The 24631-nt window shown below is 45.4% G+C and overlaps 1 protein-coding gene across 3 annotated transcripts in view; it reads left to right on the forward strand.

Annotated features, from left to right (window-relative positions):
* The window catches only part of oca2 (oculocutaneous albinism II), a 546813-nt gene that overhangs the window by 137944 nt on the left and 384238 nt on the right, over nt 1-24631 (forward strand). For all 3 annotated transcript variants that reach the window (XM_068032789.1, XM_068032790.1, XM_068032791.1), the window contains exons 5-6: nt 9660-9717; nt 20777-20849. In XM_068032789.1, the coding sequence (XP_067888890.1) occupies nt 9660-9717; nt 20777-20849 (131 nt within the window). The remainder of the gene's footprint in view (nt 1-9659; nt 9718-20776; nt 20850-24631) is intronic.

Raw genomic sequence — 24631 nt, forward strand, 5'->3', positions numbered from 1 at the left:
TGCATGGCAGATGCAGTATAATGTGGATAAATGTGAGGTTCTCCACTTTGGTAGCAAAAACAGGAAGGCAGATTATTATCTGAACGACTATAAACTGAGAGAGGGGAATATGCAGCGAGACCTGGGTGTTCTCGTACACCAGTCACTGAAGGTAAGCATGCAGGTGCAACAGGCGGTAACAAAGGCAAATGGTATGTTGGCCTTCATACCGAGAGGATTCAAGTACAAGGATGTCTTGCTGCAATTATACAGGGCCTTGGTGAGGCCGCACCTGGAATATTGTGTGCAGTGTTGGTCTCCTTATCTGAGGAAGGATGTTCTTGCTATAGTGGGAGTGCAGCGAAGATTTACCAGACTGATTCCTGGGATGGCGGGACTGACATATGAGGAGAGATTGAGTCGGTTAGGATTATATTCGCTGGAGTTCAGAAGAGTGATGGAGGATCTCATAGAAACCTATAAAATTCTAACAGGACTTGACAGGGTAGATGCAGGAAGAATGTTCCCGATGGTGGGGGAGTCCAGAACCAGAGGTCATAGTCTAAGAATATGGGGTAAACCTTTCAAGACTGAGATGAGGAGAAATTTCTTCACCCAGAGAGTGGTGAGCCTGTGGAATCCACTACCACAGAAAGCAGTTGAGGCCAAAACATTGTATGTTTTCAAGAAGGAGTTAGATATAGCTCTTGGGTCTAAAGGGATCAAAGGGTATGGGGTGAAAGCGGGAACAGGTTACTGAGTTGTATGATCAGCCATGGTCATAATGAATGGTGGAGCAGGCTCAAAGGGCCAAATGGCCTACTTCTGCTCCTATTTTCTATGTTTCTTTCAGTACTGCTCTGCAGCCCGAGGGTTGAGGGATTTGGCACATGGTGCCAGTGACACCTCCCTCCAGATGGCACAAGCGCTATTTCTAGCTGATCTGTTGTCACCCACACCTAGTGTCCACATCTCCTGACTTCAGTTTTCTGAGACAGGTCTTGGAGATGTTCTTCTCTTCCTGCTCTGTGCTCTGTCCTACTGCCATGTCTGAGTGTTTAGTGCGGATGCTCCTATTGTAGTTCTAATTCTCAAAGTATGATGAAAAGATTGATAAACCATTTAGTGAAAATATGAAAGTGCGACGAGCACTATATTCCTCCTTACCTAGTCTGATGCTGAATTGTGCAGACTGACCTCTCCTTGTAAAGGTTGCTCTCCCATTTCCGTATATGCCAGCTAATTACCCATTTTACACAGGGTTTATGCCAATGGGTATGCAAATGAGCTGACCCAGGAAACTGTTGTGTAACTATCTCTCCAAACAACTGGCAGATGCAAGTCTTTTTTCATTGGCATAACAGTAGTCCAACTGTCAGTGAGGAAATTTCACTGCATTGTGTGCATCTTTGTGACTGTTAAAATCAAGCACCATCTGGGAAGTGATGTGGTTGCTATTGTTCTGCTCTGACTTGTTTCATAGCGGGGAAAAGATGTATCTTCGAATAAATAGGTTTTTCAATCAACAAAACTGCGTCAGCAAGGAGAACAGTCCTGTGACTTCCAAGATGAAAATAATCACTGAATGTTGGAATTCACCAATTGCACTCTGAACAAGCATTTATTCCACTGAGGAAGGTATCAGCAAGAAGTGTCACTAGCTAGATTTTCTTGTTACTAGGTGGGTTAGCTACACGCTGTGACAAAAAGTCAGTAATGTGTAACATAAGGGACAGCTTGATGGGGAAGTTCTGAGTGTGTGCAAAATGAGGGTGAACCATTGTAGAGCAGGAATGGATTACAGGAAGAACATTAGCCTGGGGAGACAGCTGGAAATACAGGAGTACCTCAGAATAAAATAAATTGTTGAAATCAACTGTTGAGAGTCTCTGCAACCAGCATTTGAGCTATTCCAGGCTGCAGTATTCTGTTGGCATGAGTATGTGAGGGAGGCTGGTGATTTAACAGAAAGCAAAGACCACGCAATTGCTAAAGCACCCCTCTTAGCTGCACCAGTTGGTTTCACAAAAGACAAATACTCTTGTTCTTTTACTTGCGATATTTAAAGAGGATTAATTTTCCATTTGTTAGATGGGTGAATTTTTTCAGCTTGATCAATTTAGTGGAAGCAGACCAGAAACTTTTGGAATATGGACACACTTAGGGCTGGGGTGGGGTGGAGGGGGTGGGAGAACAGTAATCTGCCTCAAGTTTCATGGGGATGCCCCCTTAATTGGCATAGAGATGGGTTTAGTGGCCAATTAGCAGCCAGGATGCCAGGAATTACTGTGGCTGCCATTTGAGTGCTGTTACTTCAGGCTGGAAGACTGGAAGTCATGAAGGTCTCAGGAGAGCCAGAGGCCTGGAACCCAGGGCAGGGCAGCCCTCAGTTCTCAGATGTGAACCTGGAGGTCCTACTGGATGCCATGAGGGAGAGGAGGGAGGTCCTGTTCCCAGACAATGGCAGGAGGAGGCCACCCACACAGACAAAGCAGGCATGGATGGATATTGCTGACATAGACAGCAGAAGAAGTATGGCCCGAAGAAGTTGGATTCAATGTAGGAAGAGGTTCAGTGACCTGATACGCTCTGGCAATGTGAGTGCAACCCCCGACTCTCAGGACAGGCCTCTGGGTAGTGACCGTCCAGCAGACAGGCCAGCTGAGGAGCCTCAGGCAACATGCTACACCTGAACATGAGAGGAGTGAGCACCCAGGGCACTTACTAACCCCTCAGAATGGCTCAGAGCCATACTGCTGCTGAGGATCTGTCAGCACTGATACATGCAGCTTCTAAAGAATCGGGGAAGCTGGCATTGGCCATAGAGGACAGCAATGCCTTATCTCACTCCCTTTTGTCCTTGCAGGAGAAACAGGCTGACACTGTGCGCGAGAAGGCTCAGACGTGGGGAGGGTTTCCTACTTTCGAATCATCACACCCATGGAGGAGGGAATGATGGAAATAGCCAGGATAGCAGACCATGAGGAAGTCGGCCATGGCGAGATGACGCTCATGGTGGAGATGGTGATTAGTCAAAGAAATGCGCTTATTAAGGGGGGGGCCTTCACCTTGTCTGACAGCATACTGAACACTGAGTTAGAATTAGAATATTAGAACATTACAGCGCAGTACAGGCCCTTCGGCCCTTGATGTTGCGCCGACCTGTGAAACCATCTGACCTACACTATTCCATTTTCATCCATACGTCTATCCAATGACCACTTAAATGCCCTTATTGGGAAGCCTCAGCACCTCAGAGGCTTCAGCTCTCCAAGGATGCTCTCATGATCTCTTCTCATGTCTCCCATTGGTGCAGATGTCGAGGTAACTAGATCAATTCCCTCACCACCATTTGGCCAAGTGCAGCCACAGCAGAGCTCAGACCAAGCGCAAATACAGTCACCTCTTGTGTCTCCCACAGGTGCAGACGTGACCCAAGGCAACCTCACGTCTGGCTTCAGAGGAGGTGGACGCAGCCTGCTTTCTTGTCTCAGTTCGTGATTGAGATGCACGTTGCCCTTGCCATGAAGGTGCCCGTGGGGTCACTGGCAAAGACTGTTGCACTTGCATCATTGCAGCGACAGCCTCTGTCACTGTTGCCCTCTGTTAGTTGAGCCAAGGAGACTGAAGATAATGATGGCGCCCTGTGAGAGGTGGCGCCCTCATCCGCCTCAATGACATCCTCAGCCCTTGGCTGAGATGCTGGAGAGGAGCATGAGCTGGGGCGCAACTGGCATGCCCTCCAAACATCTCTGCACCACCAGCACCACTGATCGGTTCATGCTATGTATTGTGGCATGCATCCCATGGACATCAGTGCGCAGTTCCTGCCTGCATTCCAAGGGCTGTCACATATGGTTCTTCATGAGGTTGGCCACTGTCTCAATGGAGGAGCTCATGCGCTCAAAGCCTTGAGCCATGATGGCACACATGAGCTGGATGGACTGCTCCATTTTGTGTCTATGACCCTGCACTGCCTCAGGGAACTCCAACATGTGTGAGCATATCTGCTGCTGCTGATCTAGGTAGAGCCTCCTTTCATGTGACTCCTTAGGCCCTGCATCTGTGCCCAGCTGAGCAGGGATTTGTCTGTCCGCCGTCCTCCGAGGGGAGCAGATCACAGCTGTCTCTGCCTCTGTCACCTCCCCTTGCACAGTATCGCTGTACTGCTCACCCAGTGCCACCCTATCTAAATGGTACGAGGACCCATCAAGGTGACTGTATCTGCGCTGGTGAATGGTGCATTGTGAGGTGTGACAGTGCTTCTTCTGAACTCTTGCTTCTGTTCTTGGCCCAGTGATGGTGAGGGCGATGGTTGCACGTGAAGCCACAGAGGGGGCACCGCGTAGAAGTGGCCGAACGCAGAGGCCACAGTGTTGCACAGAGCACTCAGTGGGTCCCTGGAGTGTCTTCTACCTGTAACTGTGCACTGTTTTCCTTTATGAGTACCATGTAAATAATGACCCTTGAAGCCAGACGTGTAATCCTCTTATTAATGGTGGGACAAAAATGGAGATATGAGGTGGTGAAGGAGAGTCAGGATTCATCAACCATGATGGTGAAACCTCCAGACAGATGTGTATCCTTCATTGGTGATAAGAGTTTACATGTTCTATGCTGGCTTCAATGGAAGTGTTTGCACAAACACCTCAGTGTGAGTTCCACACCATGCTGTTCGTCCTGGGTCAGAGGAGCTCGGTTGAAATGTTCCTGAATCAGATGATCCTTGATACTTATGGCATCCTGATGATACCTTTGAGCATCGCGCTGTGCCTGGCCACCTTCCTGTGCAGCTGGAACACCTCAGTGTTCTGCATCTTCCCCCTCCACCTCCCCTTCCTCCTCCTCTTCCATGACCTGCTCCTCCTCTTCCTCCAATGAGCTATTTTTTTCCAGGGCTTCACTGTCCTCAATGTCCACACCTCTCTGGAGGGCCATGTTCTAGAGAGTGCAGCAGACCACCGCAATGACTGAGACCCTTGCATGTGTATATTGAAGGCACCACCCAACCGGTCCAGGCTCTGGAACCGCATCTTCAGAAGCCCAATAGCCTGCTCGATGGTTGTCCCAGTGAGCAGATGACTCTGGTTGTGTTGCCTCTGTGCCTCTGTCTGGGGCTCTCATTGAGGGGAGAGTAGCCATCTCTTCAAGAGATATCCCTTGTCTTCTGGAATCCTTCCACGGACTTTGGTGTCAGAATGAAAAGCTGCTGCAGCCCGGCCTGCCGGAGGATGAAGGAGTCATGGCAGCTTCCAGGAAAGCGAGCGCACACATAGAGAAGCTCTTGTGGTCGCAGACCAGCTGAATATTGATTGAGGGAGTGGAAGGCCTTCCTGTTAATGAATCTGAATGGTTGGTCATGGGTGCCTTGATGGCCACATGGGTGCAATCGATGATGCCCTACACCTGGGGAAATCAAACAATGGTGGTGGAACCCACTATCCTCTGTGCCTGCGAGGCCCCTATCTGTCTGGAATTGAATGTACTGTCCAGCTCTGGCAAATAGGGCATCAGCGTCCTGCGAAATGCAGTTTGGTGCAGACGTTTGCGAGATGCCACCAAGGTCTGCAGTTGATCCTCGGAAGGAGCCAGAAGAGAAGAAGTTCAAGGCCACAGTGGATTTTGACAGATACTGGCAGAGCATGCCGAGCAGTGTTGTGAGATGTGAGGTCTTTGACGATGAGGGCACAGATGTCATGATCACCTGCCTTGAGAGTTGCAATCTCCTGCGGCACTGGGTCACAGTCATCCCCAGTTGCACCGTTTTTGGCGTTCGATCCTATGCTGAGGGTATGGCCTCCCTGTCCTTCCGGTCCCTTGTCCTTCTCCGTTGCCCATCCGATGCCTGGGCTGCTCATCACCAGTGGGCCCAAAATCTGAGAGTCGTGCTCCCATTTCTAACTGCCACCTTACCTTAGGCTCAGGTGGCACCCCCAATTGTGCTTGGCAGCCTGCCCCCTCCTCTTATGCCCTCACGATGCCAGGAGAGTGATGACCACCCCCCGCCCCCCACCGCATTGCCCAAGCACTTACTGCTCAGTTTCCTCGCCACCTGTGCTGCACCAATGGCACCTGCCTCCCAAAGGCCGAGTCCCCCTCTGTGTTGTTCAACCTTTTATGGGGCCCAGCTAATTTCTCTGGGGACAGCCATGACTGGCTCTCCACTGTGTGTCCGTGTCCATTCAGCTGGTCTGCTCCAGACAGCGTGTGCAGCCCGTGCGCTCCCGGGAAATGCACGACACCCCATCAATGGGCTCTGACTGAGCTCTGTAGCCATCTTAATTGGTCTTTACTATTGATCGGACGGATCATGGGGCCGCCCTCCCCCTCGTGCTGTGTAAAACTGGATGGTGCTGGAAATGTTGTGGGGAAATTGGCAGGCTGTCTAGCATCAGTATTTTCGACCCCCGCCTGCCTCTGTTCCTGCCCCCGCAAGACCCAAAAATTCATCCCTTAATGTTTTATTCATACTTTGAAAGGGAACCTTTGGAATTCTGAGGTGCTGGTGACAAGTTAGATGTTATCACTGTAAACAATATTTTTCTAGTACTGTTAGCAGTTGGTTTCCCAATGGAAATTGACCTTTCTAATATGTTTGATGGAGGTTTAAAAAATTATAAACGGGTTTGATCGGCTCGATTTAGCGTGGGGGAAACCAAAATTATGGCCATAGATATGATAGTCACGAAACTCCTTTACTCAGAGAGTGGTTAGAATGTGGATTTCACTACCAGAAGGAGTAATTAAGGTGATTAATTAATATAGATGCATTTAAGGGGAAGATAAATAAGTAGATGAAGGAATAGAGGACATGCTAATAGGGTTAGATGAAGAAAGATGGAGAAAGAGCTGAACTCAAGAGGTGAGGTGAGAGTGACTGCCCTTGACATCAAGGCAGCATTTGACCGAGTATGGCATCAAGGAGCCCTAGCAAAACTGAGGTCAATGGGAATCAGGGGGAAAACCCTCCGCTGGCTGGAGTCATACCTAGTGCAAAGGAAGATGGTTGTGGTTGTTGGAGGTCAATCATCTGAGCTCCAGGACATCACTGCAGGAGTTCCTCAGGGTAGTGTCCTAGGCCCAACCATCTTCAGCTGCTTCATCAATGACCTTCCTTCAATCATAAGGTCAGAAGTGGGGATGTTTGCTGATGATTGCACAATGTTCAGCACCATCCGTGACTCCTCAGATACTGAAGCAGTCCGTGTAGAAATGCAGCAAGACCTGGACAATATCCAGGCTTGGGCTGATAAGTGGCAAGTAATATTCACGCCACACAAGTGCCAGGCAATGATGATCTCCAACAAGAGAGAATCTAACCATCTCCCCTTGACATTCAACGGCATTACCATCACTGAATCCCCCACTATCAACATCCTAGGGGCTACCATTGACCAGAAACTGAACTGGAGTAGCCATATAAATACTGTGGCTACAAGAGCAGGTCAGAGGCTAGGAATCCTGAGGTGAGTAACTCACCTCCTGACTTCCTGAAGCCTGTCCACCATCTACAAGGCACAAGTCAGGAGTGTGATGGAATACTCTCCACTTGCCTGGATGGGTGCAGCTCCAACAACACTCAAGAAGCTCGACACCATCCAGGACAAAGCAGCCCGCTTGATTGGCACCCCATCTACAAACATTCACTCCCTCCACCACCGACGCACAGTGGCAGCAGTATGTACCATCTACAAGATGCACTGCAGCAACGCACCAAGGCTCCTTAGACAGCCCCTTCCAAACCCGCAACCTCTACCAACTGGAAGGACAAGGGCAGCAAATACATGGGAACACCACCACCTGCAAGTTCCCCTCCAAGTCACACACCATCCTGACTTGGAACTATATCGCCGTTCCTTCACTGTCGCTGGGTCAAAATCCTGGAACTCCCTTCCTAACAGCACTGTGGGTCTACCTACCCCAAATGGACTGCAGCGGTTCAAGAAGGCAGCTCACCACCACCTTCTCGAGGGCAATTAGGGATGGGCAATAAATGCTGGCATAGCCAGTGACGCCCACATCCCATGAATGAATAAAAAAAAAGGAGGTTCATGTGGAGCTTAAATGCTGGCATGGACCAGTTGGGCTGAATGGCCTGTTTCTGTGCTGTAAATTCTATATAATATATAAATGGAGGATCGACAGAGGGATTGCCACATAGGTCGCACTGCATGAGAAATGCTCTGTGCCTATTCAGTGGTATCTGCACACACATCTGCAAAGTGATTAATACCTCACGTTGGCAGGTGAATAGCACAGGTGGATGAGTCTGCTGGGTGGAATGTGGCATTTCATTTAGATAGTCATTTAATGAATAGAATGCCCTTCATTTGAATGGTGTGTTTACTGAATAGTTCTCGCTGGAGGTCTGGCATTTAATTGCTATGTAGTGGTTATGTTTGAGGCTTGTTTTTGATTTTCTGTATCACTTGAAAGAGGAAGTTGACTAAGACTGAGTACTGTATCCAAGGCTAAGTATTATATCTTCCCATCTTCAATAACGACAGCTTGTGTTTATATAGAGCTTCACAGGAGCATCATCAAACAAAATTTGACAGTAAACCACATAATATGACTACATATTAGGCAAGGTGACCAAAGAAGGAGACACCCTGACAAGATGTAACTTTTTGAGATTACTTCCTTTCTGTCCTTTGTCACTTTGGTTGGTCTGTTTTCAGAATCTTTCCTCAGCTGATGAAAGGCATGGACTCGACGAGCTGAATGGCCTCCTTCTGACCATTCTGTGATTCTATGAAATTGGATTGAGCTCATGGCAACATGTGATCTGTGGCTCAAAGGACCCAGTAACCCATTCTCATTCCATTTTTCCTTACATTCTTAAATAAAGCAGGAAATGATGGAGACACACAGCTGATCAGTCAACACCTGCAAAGGGTAAAGGCAGGTTATGACGTGTGGACCCTTCACCACTCTTATCTGGTATTGGCTTCTCAATATCGATAAAGGGGAAATGTTGCAAATTACATAAATTTTGGTACCATCATCAAATAAAATCATAGAATCATGCAGTGCACAAGGAGGTCTTTCAGCCATTCTGTTTATGCCAGCTCTTTGAAAGAGCTATCCAACTAATCCCACTCCCCTGCTTTTTTGCCTATAGCCTTGAATTTCTTTTTCCATTAATTATCCAATTCCCTTTAGAAAGTTGCTATTGAATCTACTTCCACCACCCTTTCAGGCAGTGTATTCCAGATGTATTTCCTGGACTTTGGAAGGCTAAGGGGCGATTTGATCCAAGTTTTCATGAAGGGAAACTGATAGGGTAGATAGAGAGGAACTCTTTCCACTGGTTACGGAGTCTAGGAATAGGGACATAGTATAAAAATTAAAGTTATATCATTCAGGAGGGAAATTAGGAAACACTTCTGCACACAAGGGGTGGTGGAAGTTTGGAACTCTCTTCCGCAAATGTTAGGTCGCAGGTCAGCCATGATCTCATTAAATGGCAGAACAGGTTTTGGGGGCTAAATGGCCTCCTCTTGTTCTGATGTTCCTCGATCATCATAATCCATGTATGCCTGTATAATCGGCGAAGGTTTTAGGATAATGTGCAGTTTTTGCTCTAATGTCAATCAGAGTCAATTAGGCATAGACTGTAAGCTGATGACTATGTCTATAAAGTATTTACACCTCTTTTATTTGTTTCTTTTTTGCAGATGCATTTTAAGAGTCCTGAAGATTTCCAGCCTGTTTATCTTCGTAGTTGTTTGCTCAGTAGGTGCTTTATTTTCCACTACTTTATGTAGAGCTAGCATTACTTAGCTTTCACTCTATGTGGCCAACATGAGTAAAAGCAGTTACCATGCACAAACCCGATTAATTAAGGCCACAGTTACTGATCTCAGACTGGCATTATTATTAGGGAATGTTGGTTGCTCACTGTATCAATGTGCTGTCTGATTACGCTTCTGCGAAGCTGTTTGGAATGTTTTACTATGTTAAAGGTGCTATATAAATGCCAGTCGTTGTTGTATAGGTTAACGAACAACCAGCAGACACAAGTTGTACTGCCAGCTGCATCTTGTGTTAACAAAGGAGCTCCACACACAAACATCTGAATGCAAGCACAAAGCTCCATTCCCTAGATAACCAATTCGTAATGTTAAACTACACATGGTGGATGTTCCTTCTCTAACAACATTCAAAGAAAAATGTAAGAAGTAAGTTTATAAAGTTTCCACAGGTTCCCCCCGCCCCCGGGTTCCTGACCACTTTAAATAAGATGGTTTTACACTGGTGTGAAACGTAAATGGTGTGAGAGTACTTTGCTTTAGGGCATCCGGGAGTTTGAACAAGTTCTGCTCCCACTTTCCCATTGGTGTGTCCTTAAACTCATAGCAGATCAATGTGGAAGTAACAGGCTGAAAATTCTTCAAACTGTTTTGCTGCATTGTTATGAAAGTGTCTCTGTTTTGTTACAATTTTGAGGCTTCATTTTTGAAAGATTGAATAAATGTTAAACTTTGGGATTTTCAAAGGGTGTTCATGTAAAGTCCACTTGACTTTGAAAAACAGTCCTTGGAAATGTTTTTAAAAGGGGCACTGAGAGGTCCTGTGAGGAAAACAAGCCTTTCTGGGAAACCAGCTGACTTCTAGCAACAACAACAAGCCTTTCCGGGAAACCACCTGTCTTTCCGCTCAATAAACAACAGAGAACTTTGGACACCTGGAGAAGTTGTTTACAAAGATTACAAAGTGACAGGTCAAGAATGATGGAGGTCAAAAAGTTGACCTCCTGTTGTCAGTTTCTCTATTGAATTGTTTTGAGTTAGGGTTGAGCTGTATGAAAAGGGAGACAACTTCCAAGGAGAGAAGAGAAGAGAATTCCCAAAGAAGGAGAGAAGACCCCAATCCAGGTCAGCATTCCAGCACCTCCTAAAAGACCCTGAGAAGTCCATTGTGTCAACTCATCTCGTCTCCTGTCTTTGAAGAAAAGCCTGCTGAATTAATTCTCAACGCCGCCTGAAAAGAACTATTCTAAACGATCCCAGTGACCCGTCTATGTGTACTCGGAGGCCAGACTGTATGCCAGTTTTGGAACAAAACATATCTCATCTGCTGTTTCTTCAAGAATGAGCAAGTATTCAGCCCAAGTGGGTTTTTTGTCTGTAATAGAGCTCTAAAAACAAAAATCCCTTCATTTTTCCAGTTAACCGGTGTATGTATGCGTGTGAGTGTAAGGGGGTAAGGTAAAAAAGGAACTTTAATATGTCAATCTGTGTGTTTATGCTTTACTTCATTACTGGTTAAGACCTTTGTTTATAATAAACTGATAATTTTGTTGTTTATTAAAGAAACCTGGGATAAAAATAGAGTCTCTGATTGACTGTTTTGGTAAGTGGGAAAAAACTTAAATATATGTTGTGACCAGTGGAGAAGTGGGACTAGAATAAACTGTGCACTCCTCCCGCCTCGGTTGTAACAACATATTTCTTGAATGGGGGCCGGGGGTGGGGGGGGTGGGTGGGGTGGGGAGGTGGTTGCGGGGCGTTGTGGGGAGAAGTTATTTAAAATATAACTAGAATCTATTTTCCTGTCCAACAATTGTGGGGTCTTCCATACTCTTAAACTCCTTGAAGGAATTGAATCAGCAACTCTGGTTGGGCAGAGGTTTCTCACATGACCTCCTGGCTCGAACCACCACATCTGCATGTTCCCACCATTGGTCCATCCTTCTGGTGCACTGCCTCCCCATGGCCAAATGGAAAAGGAACAGACACTTTGGCCCTGAATTTCATGATGCCCTGGAAGTGGGACGGGGGTGGGGTGGGGGGTAGATCCTGATCATGCATGGGAAACCCAGAAGTAGGTGCAGTCCATGTCAGTGGCTTTTTAACTGAGCCCCCGCATTATCATTTTAAACAACACCCCCTCAACTCTCTGTCCCTGAGCTACCGACTCCACCCCTCACTCTGGCAAAAGTCTGAGATTAAACCAGTTTGTTTGCAACTTTGGTGTCACATTTGACTCTGAGATGCGCTTCCGACCTCATATTCGCACCATCACTAAGACTGCCAATTTCCACCTCCTTTGCATCGTTCGACTTCGTCCCTGTCTCAGCTCATCTGCTGCTGAAACCCTCATTCCTGCCTTCGTTACTTCTAGCCTTGACTATTCCAATGCACTCCAGGCTGGTCTCTCACATTCTACTCTAGAGGTCATCCAAAACTCTGCTGCCTGTGTCTTAACTCAAACCAAGTACCATTCACCTATCACCCCTGTTCTCATTGAACAACATTGGCTCCCAGTCAAGCAATGTCTTGCTTTTAAAATTCTCATCCTTGTTTTCAAATCCCTCCATGACCTCGCCCCTCCTTATTTCTGTAATCTGCTCCAGCTCCACAACTATCGGAGATATCTACACTCCTCTAATTCTTGCTTCTATGCACTCCTGATTTTAATTGCTCCACCATTGGTGGGCTGCTCCTTCAGTTGTCTAGATCCTAAGCTCTGGAATACCCTCCTTACGCCACTCCGCCTCTCTACCTCACTTTCCCTCTTTCATTCATTCGTTGGTTTCATCTTCTTCCCAGAAGGTTAACTACTATGGATCTCCACCTCTGTCTGTCCTGTGCTGTCCTTACACATTCTGCATGGGTCAACTGCATCCAGTCCATTATATCTGTCCTCCATTTTCTTCTCTGTTTCCCTCTCCTATGTTTTCCGTCGATCTTTCCTCCCAATAATTGTCTCTGTCCACCTTCTGCTCTAATGATGTGACTGAAATATTGTCTCTTTCTCTCTTTGATGTTATGCACTAATTTCCCCTCTTTGACCAAGGTTTTGGTCATCTGACCTAATATTTCCTCACGTGGCTTGGTGTCATATTTTGTTTGATAATGCTCTTGTAAAGTGCCTTAGGATGTTTTATTACACTAAAGGCGCTATGTAAATATAAATTGTATAATTTTACTTCTGGATTTCCTGTCTACTCAGCAGCAGCAGGCATGATGTGGACCCACATGACATGATCTCAACTCCACTATTTAAAGCGACACTCCAAACATGCAATTTAAAGGAGTTTGGAGTTGGGAGCCAAAGAAAAGCAAGTGACATAATGGATTGCAGATAGACAAAGGCACTTTGTTTCAATGACACCTCCCGGGATGTGCTTCTGGGGGCTGTGAGGAGTTGGAGAGATATTCTCTTCCCTACCAACTGGAGGAAGAAGCCTTCAGCAGAGACCAAGGAGGTGCAGTTGGAGGACGTCAGCAGCAGGTGTCACAATACCCTCATCCTTATGCAATGTCAAGCCTGTCCCTCATAGTCACCCTCACTAAATGCAGTCCATCCATCAGATGAACACAAGCCATTACACTCATTCCCTCCTTACAGGAAAAGAGAGCATAGAACACCAGGGAGAGGGAGAAAACTAGCGGGGTGGAGGTGGGGGGGGGGCCTCCCGAACATCTCCTGCAGAGAAGAAATACACAATTAATGAGATAAAAGCAAAATACTGCAGATACTGGAACTCTGAAATAATGCTGAGTATTTCCAGCATTTATTGTTTTTATTACACAATTAATGGGAGAATATTGAGAGCTGTAGAGGAAGTGAGGGACCTTGGAGTGAATGTCCACAGATCCCTGAAGATAGCAGGACAGGTTGAGAAGGTGGTTAAGAAGGCATATGGAATCCTTTCCTTTATTAGCCTAGGTAGAGAATATAAGAGCAGGGAAGTTATGCTGGAACTGTATAAATCATTGGTTCGGCCACAACTTGAGTACTGTGTGCAGTTCTGGTCACCTCATTACAGAAAGGATGTAATTGGATTAGAGAAGGTACAGAGGAGATTTACAAGGATGTTGCCAGGACTGGAAAAATGTAGCTATGAGGAAAGATTGGATAGGCTGGGTTGTTCTCCTTGGAATAGAGGAGGCTGAGGAGAGATTTGATTGGCATGTACAAAATTGTGAAGGGGCTGGGCAGAGTGGATGAAAGGGCCTATTTACCTTGGCAGAGAGGTCAGTGACTAGGGGGCATAGATTTAAAGTGATTGGTAGAAAGAGGGGAGATGAGGAAAGGTTTTTCCATCCAAAGGGGGTCAGGAACTCACTGCCTGAAAGGATAATTGAGGCAGAAGCCCACAACTCATTTTAATGGTATCTAGATATGCACCTCAAGTGTCATAACCTGTAGGGCTATGGACCAGATGCTGGAAAGTAGGATTAGGCTGGGTTGAACATTTCTCAGCCAAATGGCTCTTTTCTGTGTCGTAAACTTTCTATGATTTTAAGGAGGCAGTGCAAATCAGTGAAGTTTTGGTGTCCCTGGCCATTGAAGATGGGGAGCTCCCAGCTACCCGGTAACACAATTAAATCAAAGCTACCTGCATGTCATACAACATTCAGCCATTGACTTGATTTCAACAGCGAGTGAAATATGATCAGCTTCATAATGATAGTTTGCAATATATTCTTACCTTGCCAGGTCTAATTCATGTCTTTTATCACCCCCGAGACCTTTATACATGCAGCAGCAGTTGGTGGAGGTCACTGACGATGATTTCTCAGAGGAGCTGAGCCTTTCTGTGGTTGCACTGTCATGGGATTCATACAAACCATGAACCAGCTCAGATACTCACTCTTCGGTGGGACCAATCAGGCAGAGAGTTGGGTTTTTACCAGCTGACTCTCGCTTCACAAGTGAGCAAAAGCAGCTGATTTTACAGGGACAGTAGTGGAGAATCCATGTCAGAGGGCACAGTCCTCTCCAAGCCATGCTGAACACAGAGGCTGTTCCCCGGGGCCATTGATGAGGAGGAGAATCATTGAGCAGTAGCAGACAACGTGCATTGCATTGACAGGCCTTCAAAGTGGAATTCACAAGATTACAGAGGAATTGGAGGAGTCCACCTAAAGCATAAGGTGGGGTGATATCACAGGCCGCTGAGATGATGTGTTCTTCCATGGATAGAGTGGTCCGCACCATGGACCATTATATGCTCCAAACAAATTCATTTATGCAAACATGTCTCCTATCTTAAATGGATTGACAGATAAATTAGCCTTGGTCTTACAGGGTCGCACTGAGCAGCACCAACCGGTTCACCAGCACAGTGGTGACCGTGAAGTGCAGCAGGGCCATGAGAGGAATGGTAGTGAAAGGGGTCATGGAAGTGTGGGTTCCACTGAAAGTGCTTTGACTTCTCACCCACAGTCCACTTCTCAGTCAGTAGCCTACATGCTGCCTCTTCTCCTGATGGCTGAGTCTGTCTGTGCACAGGGACAGATGGAGCAGTCTCTTGCGGGGTCCTTACAGTCTTCAAAACCTAAAGAACATCGGCCAAGAACAATTCAGCAGTCAGAGAAGGGATCTGAACAGCCTGCCTCTACTTCTGCTGAAGCACCATGTAGGAGTAGCAGAAAAACAAGAGTAAGGTTTTGTACTTGCACAAGGGTCTGAAAATGTGTATCTGAGAAAATATTGTTTTGATCCATTTCTGTTCTTTATTTACATAAATGTGCTTTTTCACCATGTTCCCATCTCGTCCATTCTTGGGTGCTGGCCGATAAGTGGTCTTCTAACTTGTTTCATGAATGTGAGGACATGAATTCATGGAAACCAATGAGGGGGAATGTTGAAAGGGTGGCTGGTTTGTTGCAGGACTGCTTTGTGTCAGTGACCCCAGTGGGATGGGGTAGGAGATGGGGGGGTTGGGGGTGGTGTAGGGGGAGGAGTGGCTGCTGCATTTTCAACTAACCTGAATACACTGGTACAACCTCAGTGAACCTTGCATCAACAAGGGCATCCGTGGCATCCCGGGCAGCAATGTGAGTAGATGGGGGTGTGGTGCATTGCCCTTATCATCCTTCTCCTCCTCTTTTTTCTCCCCCTCCATATTTCCCGAGGAGTATCTGAACTCTTCGCCTTGCCCCTCCTGCAGTTCCAAGTCTCGCTGTTGTACAATGTTGGGAAGAGCACAGCAAACCACGACCATTCTGGACACCAGGGCTGGTCTGTACTGAAGGGCACCTTCAGATTTGTCCAGGCACCTGAAGTGCATCTTCAACATGCTGATGGCCTGTTCAATCATACATCTAGTGATGATATGGCATTTGATGTCACCTGTTGGGCTTCATTGTTGGGATTTCTGAGGGGTGTCATGAGTCAAGTTTGCAGTTACCTAGCAGCCACCCCTCAGGGTGGGAAAAAAATCAGGGAACTTGGACTGCTGCAGGATGAAAGCATCATGGCAGTTCCCTGGGAATATCGCACGCACCTGCAAAAAGATCTTTTTCTGGTTGCACACCAGCTGCACAGTGATGGAGTGGAAGCCCTTGTAGTTGATGAATACTCCTCGTGGTTCTGGAGGTCCCTAGATTGCCACACATGTGCAGTCTAGGGTGTCCTGCACCTGTGGGAAGCCAGCCAGAGCTGCAAAGCCGAGTGTTCGCTCATTCTGACTGGCATCATCGGTGGCAAATTTGACATTGTCAGCCCTGACCAACTACCCATCAGTCACCTGTCTCATGCATTTATGTGCAGCCGACTGGGAGACCCTGGATATGTCTGCAGCAGAGACGTGGAAGGATGCAGAGGCAAAAGAGTTGAGGGCAGTGGTGATTTTGACAGCCACTGGTAACACATGGCCACCCGGTTCAGCAGGCAGCCGGTCTTCTCCTAGGAGGCTGCAGATGTCTGACACCAACTAACGTAGCATTCTGAGCGTCCTGAGACGCTGGTGTTCAGACATGTCAAGGAAACTGAGCCACTGTCTGTAAACCCTGATTCCTGGGTTGTGCCTCCTATCAGATGCCCATTTCTGCTGGTCTTCCCTCTGCTGTGCAGCTACAGATCTGTGAACAGCCGGCTGCTGCTTATCTGAGGTCCAATCTAAGGCAGTATAAGCGGTACCATCCTGATGTGCTGAAGCAAACCTTCAAAGTGTAGAAAGTAACCTCTAAAGTTTACACCAGCAAAATAACCTCTCAGCAAAAGCAAACCATTTCCCACTGGCAGCTAAGAAAGCAGCTGTGAGTATTGAATATTTATGGGCCTCTTTTCCGGCTATTGCTCAGACCCTCAATTTCTGCTGTGCACTTGCCTTGGCTTCATGGGTGTATTTCAGGAATCCCGGATTAAAGGGAAAACAGTATGCCAATATCACTTCAATTGAGGCATTAGCATATGGAAATTGATATCCTGCCACTTCCAAGTGGGTTGCTCACACACAGCCTAATGCGCTGGAGTCAAATGCAATTGTCATCGGGTTGAAGCTGGCTTCCCAATGCACTGGAATTTTAACGCCCCCTCCCCCGTGCATCCAAACCCATGCACTCTTTCACATTAAAACCCAGCACTTTGTTACCAAGTTGAATTACTCTTGCTCATGAAACACCCTTCCCCCCATTTATAACTAATATCCAAAAATGGTAAAAGTAAATTTACAAAGACACATTGTACAGCGAGCTCGCCACTGGCATCAGACCCACCGGCCGTCCATGTCTCCGCTTTAAAGACGTCTGCAAACGCGACATGAAGTCCTGTGACATTGATCACAAGTCGTGGGAGTCAGTTGCCAGCGTTCGCCAGAGCTGGCGGGCAGCCATAAAGGCGGGGCTAAAGTGTGGCGAGTCGAAGAGACTTAGCAGTTGGCAGGAAAAAAGACAGAAGCGCAAGGGGAGAGCCAACTGTGTAACAGCCCCGACAAACAAATTTTTCTGCAGCACCTGTGGAAGAGTCTGTCACTCTAGAATTGGCCTTTGTAGCCACTCCAGGCGCTGCTCCACACACCACTGACCACCTCCAGGTGCTTACCCATTGTCTCTCGAGATAAAGAGGCCAAAGAAGAAAAGAAGACATTTTTTAAAAAGTGCTTTGTTAAAAACCCCAATGCTTTTTCTCCTGGGTTGCTCACAGCAGTTTTAGTGGGCTTAAAAGTGGATAAATCCCCAGGCCCAGATGAGATGTATACCAGGCTGTTATGTGAGGCAAGGGCGGAGATTGCAGGGGCTCTGACACAAATTTTCAAATCCTCTCTGACCACAGGAGAAGTACCAGAGGATTGGAGGACAGCGAATGTGGTACCATTATTTAAGAAGGGTAGCAGGGATAAACCAGGTAGTTACAGGCCAGTGAGTCTAACATCAGTTGTAGGGAAACTATTGGAAAAAATTCTGAGGGACAGGATTAATCTCCACTTGCAGAGGCAGGGATTAATCAGGGATTGTCAGCAAGGCTTTGTCAGGGGGAGATCGTATCCAACTAACTTGATTGAATTTTTCGAGGTGGTGACGAGATGTGTAGATGAGGGTAAAGCAGTTGATGTAGTCTACATGGACTTCAGTAAAGCTTTTGATAAGGTCCCACATGGGAGATTGGTTAAGAAGGTAAGAGCCCATGGGATCCAGGGCAATTTGGCAAATTGGATCCAAAATTGGCTCAGTGGCAGGAGGCAGAGGGTAATGGTTGAGGGTTGTTTTTGCGAGTGGAAGCCTGTTACCAATGGTGTACCGCAGGGATCGGTGCTGGGACCCTTACTGTTTGTAGTGTACATTAATGATTTAGACGTGAACATAGGAGGTATGATCAGTAAGTTCGCAGATGACACCAAAATTGGTGGTGTCGTAAATAGTGAGGAGGAAAGCCTTAGATTACAGGATGATATAGATGGGCTGGTAAATTGGGCGGAGCTGTGGCAAATGGAATTTAATCCTGAGAAGTGTGAGGTGAGGCATTTTGGGAGGACTAACAAGGCAAGGGAATACACAATGGATGGTAGGATCCTAGGAAATACAGAGGGTGAGAGGGACCTATGTGTACTTGTCCATAGATCACTGAAGGCAGCAGCAGAGGTAGATAAGGTGGTTAGGAAGTCTTATGGGATACATGCCTTTATTAACCGAGGCATAGAATGTAAGAGCAGGGAAGTTATGATGGAGCTATATAAAATGCTAGTTAGGCCACAGCTGGAGTACTGTGTACAGTTCTGGTCACCACACTTTAGGAAGGATGTGATTGCACTGGAGAGGGTGCAGAGGAGATTCACCAGGATGTTACCTGGGCTGGAGCATTTCAGCTATGAAGAGAGACTGAAAAGGCTAGGGTTGTTTTCCTTAGAGCAGAGAAGGCTGAGGCGAGATATGATTGAGGTATACAAAATTATGAGGGGCATTGATAGGTTCGATAGGAAGAAACTTTTTCCCTTAACGGAGGTGTCAATAACCAGGGGCATAAATTTAAGGTAAGGGACAGGAGGGTTAGAGGGGATTTGAGGAAAAATATTTTCACCCAGAGGGTGGTTGGAATCTGGAACGCACTGCCTGAAGAGGTGGTAGAGGCAGGAACCCTCACGACATTTAAGAAGTATTTAGATGAGCACTGGAAACACCATAGCATACAAGGCTACGGGCCAAGTGCTGGAAAACGGGATTAGAATGGTTAGGTGCTTGATGGCCAGCACAGACACTATGGCTCTATGAGCAGTGTCTTGGAGATTAATCTTCAATTCTTGGAGGCTCCAGGTCAGTCCTAGAGTTGGCCACCCTGTGGAGGTCCAGCTGGATTTAAAGCTCAGTGCGTTTTCAAGCAAGTCACATCCAGGGCTTAGATATTGGAATTTATGAAGTCGGATTAAAAAAAGATGTTGAAGTAATGACTGCATCTTTTGATACTAGGCTGATGTGTGTTGGGCCCAAATCTCTGATTCAATCTTTCAGCCACAATCTTTCGGTGGCACAGTGGTGCAGTGGTTAGCACCGCAGCCTCACAGCTCCAGCGACCCAGGTTCAGTTCTGAGTATTGCCTGTGTGGAGTTTGCAAGTTCTCTCTGTGTCTGCGTGGGTTTCCTCCGGGTGCTCCGGTTTCCTCCCACAGCCAAAAGACTTACAGGTTGACAGGTAAATTGGCCATGATAAAATCGTCCCTAGTATAGGTAGGTGGTAGGGGAATATAGGGACAGGTGAGGATGTGGTAGGAATATGGGATTAGTGTAGGATTAGTATAAATGGGTGGTTAATGGTCGGTACAGACTCGGTGGGCCGAAGGGCCTGTTTCAGTGCTGTATCTCTAAATCAAATCAATATAAATCAAATCATATTGGTCTGTAAGAAATGAGTCCATCAACCAATCTGAACAATGGCTTCAGACTTTGGATTAGGAAAAGAGGCTTTTAAATTGGAAGAATGATTAAATATTCAACATAAGCCTAGAAATTACTGTTGGTGATATTAACCCTCGCTTAATGTATTCATAAAGCATTATTTCTTCTGCCATCATAATGACAGCTAGTTAAATAGATTGACATGTATTAAAATAGACAGCTGAATCACTGTGGATATTAGCAATTTCTTAATGTATTTGTATTACATTCCTTTTTCTGCTATTTCATTGAAAGCTAAATAAATAGGTTAACACCTGCATTACGGTAATAATAGTGCACAAAATCATCAACCTAAAATACTGCGATTGATGGAAATCTGAAATAAAACTAGAAAATGCTGGAAATATTCAGCAGGTCAGGCAGCATCTGTGGAGGGAGAAATAGAATTAATGGCATTAATTTTAACCTCTCCCCCCCCCCCCAAACCCTTCATTTTGTACCAATTTTTCGTCACTTGTTGCTATCTGTCACCTTCTGTATAGTTTGTACTAATTGCTCAAGATGTCTAATGTTCAATATGAGGTAAACTGGTGTACCAGCTTGTTAGTTATTAGAACTATTTCAGTAAAATATTTCGATGTGCGTTTGCTTGCTATCTGCAAAAGTTCCTTAATCTACAAGCTGAAATGGAACTGCTTTACGATTGCTTTATTTTCTAATTATTTCCAGGTTTTATTTAGCTCTTATCCGGATCATGGGAACCCCAGACAAATGGTAGCTGTTTCACCATTTGAAGGCACATGTATCCTTTTCCAATACAATTATTCATTTGCTTCTGTATCGTGTGTAGCTAGCCATTATGGATGCAGATTTTTTCCGATAGCCCAGTGATTAAAAACAGCCGCTTAGAAGAACTTTGGTGAAACCTGCACGATTAGCGATTTGGCTTAGAGATGTGTAATTTAAAGTTTTATTGATGTCCCTATCACAAGTCTTAATGAGGTTCCTTGGTTTAAGCAATGCTGTTAAGGCTTCCCTGTCAAGTTAAAGAGAAATGAGTTTTGCGAAACTGGGAAGGTTTAAAATGACAGTTTATTATCTCCAGCTGCCCAAAGGTATTTGGGGGTGGGGAGAGGAGGTGGGGAGAATGTACCTTATAATTTTGCAACACACGACAAGAAGAGAACCCAATACTGTCTAGTGCCCATAAATCAGTGGCCAATGGATTCTACTCAGCAGTTGTCTACGGGCCAAGTGCTAGAAAATGGGATTAGAATTGTTGGTGCTTGATGGCCGGCACAGACACGATGGGCCGAAGGGCCTGTTTCTGTGCTGTGTAACTCTATGACTCTAACTCTGGCTAATGTTTCAGTTATTTCTCAACTATACTTCCCAAATTGTGTGACACATTATATGATGTTTGCACAGGGAGATGCATCAATGACAACTTTCTGGAACTCCCTAACATCGTCCAAAATTGGTGGAATGCATGGTCAATGCATCTTCATACAACCCACTTCAGTCAGAAAATCTGCTGCGCACTGTTTTCCATTGGTCCATGACAACCTCAGTAACCAGCCTGTCATCTACCTTCTGTACAGCAGCTCTGTATCGCGGAACATACTTGGAAGATAAGCCTCTACCTAATAATGCGGTTTCCATTTTATAAATATTGCTTAAACTGCTAAAGTCATTGAATGGGTGGGGTGGAGGTTGATTTTCAACTTGTTGCCTGGGACGTAAAACTATTGTTGTGTATGGGCCACCCATTATAGAAACCACCCTATTTCCTTAAAGGAAAATTTGGCAGTTTCCATAACAGGCAAATGATTCTCTACTGAGGTTTTACACCCAGGCAGCAAGTTTAATACCCCATGGTGTATAAAAAAGACAAGATCTCTTTTTTACACTTATATAAATGACTTGCTGATAATATCAAATTACCAGAGCGATCAGCTGTAGGAAAATTGAGGATTGTAAGAGCACATCAGTAGGTTAGTGGCAGTGGGCAGATAAATGGCAAATGCAGTTCAATGCAGAAAAATGTGAACTCCTACATTTTGGAAAAGAATAGTGAAAGGTAGTGTCGCCAGAATGGAAGAATAGAGGCATCAGGGATGTGGATACTTAGACCTTCGAAGAGTGTACGTAAAAATAGACCAGAAAAAGGCAAGTAGGATATTGGGTTTTGTTTAGGGTAACACTGAAGACAAAAGAAATTGATGCTAAAATAAAAGGAAAATACTGAAGATGCTGGAAATCTGAAATAAAAACAGAAAGTGCTAGAAATACTCAGCAGGTCAGGCAGCATCTGTGGAGAGAGTAGCAGAATTAATCTTTCTGGTCTGTGATCTTTCATCAGAACTGGAAAACCTCTTTTCTAACCTTTGCCAGTTGTGATGAAAGGTCACAGACCTGAAATATTAACTCCACTGCTCTCTCCGCAGATGCTGCCTGACCTGCTGAGTGTTTCCAGCACTTTCTGTTTCAGAAATCGGTGTTAAATTGGCCTGAAAAATTGTTTAAGGCATAGTTGAGGTGTTGATTGCAGTTCTGGTCACCCCATAATAAAAGAATATTGGAGCCATGAAAAAGGTACAGAGGTGATTTATTAGAATGATTCTAAGATTGAAATGTTACTGCAGTCATACGGGGCCTTGTTGAGACCACATCTGGAGTATTGTGTGAAGTTTTGGTCTCTTTATCTGAGGAAGGATGTTGTAGCCATGGAGGGAGTGCAAAGAAGATTTACTTGGTTGATTCCTGGGATGGCAGGATTGACGTATGAGGAGAGATTGGGTCGACGAGACCTATATTCACTAGAGTTTAGAAGAATGAGAGGGGATCTCATAGAAACCTATAAAATTCTAACAGGACTAGACAGGCTAGATGCAGGGAGGATGTTCCTAATGGCTGGGGAGTCCAGAACCAGCAGTCACAGTCTCAGGATACGGGGTATGCCATTTACAACCGAGATGAGGACAAATTTCTTCACTCAGAGGGTGGTGAACCTATGGAATTCTCTACCGCAGAAGGCAGTGGAAGCCAAGTCATTAACTATATTCAAGAAGGAGATAGATATATTTCTTAATGCCAAAGGGATCAAGCGATATGGGGAGAAAGCAGAAACAGGGTACTAAATTAGACGATCAGCCATGATCTTTTTTGAATGGCGGAGCAGGCCTGAAGGGCAAATGGCCTACTCCTGCTCCTGTTTTCTATGTTTCTATGTTATGGTTATGAAGAAAGACTGAAAATTTACAGCTGTTTCACTGAAACAGTGAAGGTTAAAGGGTAGATCTAATAGACGTTTCTTTTAAATTATGAAAGGCTTTGAGTGGGTAAATGGTAAAAGATTATTTCCACTGGTTGAAAAACCAGTAACAAGGGGGATTATCACGTGAAGAATGAAAGGGACAGTTACGAGGAATTTTTTTTGCACATAATATTATTAGGGCTTGGAATGATAAATCAAGCCCTCCAGCATGTCCTTTATTTATTAGTTGCATTATTAGTTTCACTATTACCTATTGCAGTAAAGTAACATTTCACTGCATTTTATTTACATTCTGAAATAAAGTTGGATCTAATAGAGTGGCACTTGAAGCAGAGGCTATAATGTCGCTTAAGGTGGTACTGGATTTGTATTTAAAAAGGAAAGGTATAGATAATTACAGAAAAAGGGCAGGGAAATAGGTTAATAGATCCAGTCGAAGAGGTAGCATCATTACAGGCTGAATGGCCTCATTCTAGTTCTGCAACTATGATTCTAAGTTTGGAAATTTACTGAATAAAGAAGCACCACTGAGTTAGGCCTACATAACTCACTCGCCCTACAATCTGTTGAGTTCCAGTATTGATTGATAGTTTATCTTTCGGCAGACCAAACCCTGTAGTGTCTCACTTACCTACTAATTTCACTGGTAATATATTGTTGCCTGATGCAGTAATGTTTCACCATCTGTGTACACAAATCATAGAATAAAGTTGGGTCTACGCAGTCACTTTGATGAATTTAATTTCTTGTGAGTCTATTGCATCAACTCCAAAATTATGAGGGCTTTCCAATGTTTAGCTCGGTATTTGGAAAAGGAGAATTTCCCAGCTGTGTTTTTAAAATGATTGAAAGACTGCGAGGGAGAACTGTTTTAAAGAAAACATTCACAAAACAAAAAAGTGCATTTTGGAGCAGTTAGCCAAAGCAGTAGATTGATTTTTGAAATCTCATTGGGTTTTTGCAACTAATGTGCAATTCTTGTCACCCAGCACATGGCCTTTCAAACAGTTATATTTGGGAAACCCAAATTAATTGCACAAGGTGGCTGTTAGAACATCTATATTTGGTTACAGCAGCCTTCACAAACCTGCTGGGAAAACAATCCGTAAATAAGATGTTAAATTTCTCTACGGGGACATTAATGCGATGCTCGGTGCCCCTAGCGCTGATGCCTGGCAAGCACAGAGTGTGATAATTAAGTAACTGTGACGCTGATGGCCTGCGAGCCAGATGTGCAACCTTTTAAGAATTGCTGGCACTAGATAATGTGACTTGTTGCTTTATAGAGGTTGCCAACTCTGCTATTC

Source organism: Heterodontus francisci, chromosome 6, assembly GCF_036365525.1.
Source record: "Heterodontus francisci isolate sHetFra1 chromosome 6, sHetFra1.hap1, whole genome shotgun sequence".
Taxonomy (NCBI): Eukaryota; Metazoa; Chordata; class Chondrichthyes; order Heterodontiformes; family Heterodontidae; genus Heterodontus; species Heterodontus francisci.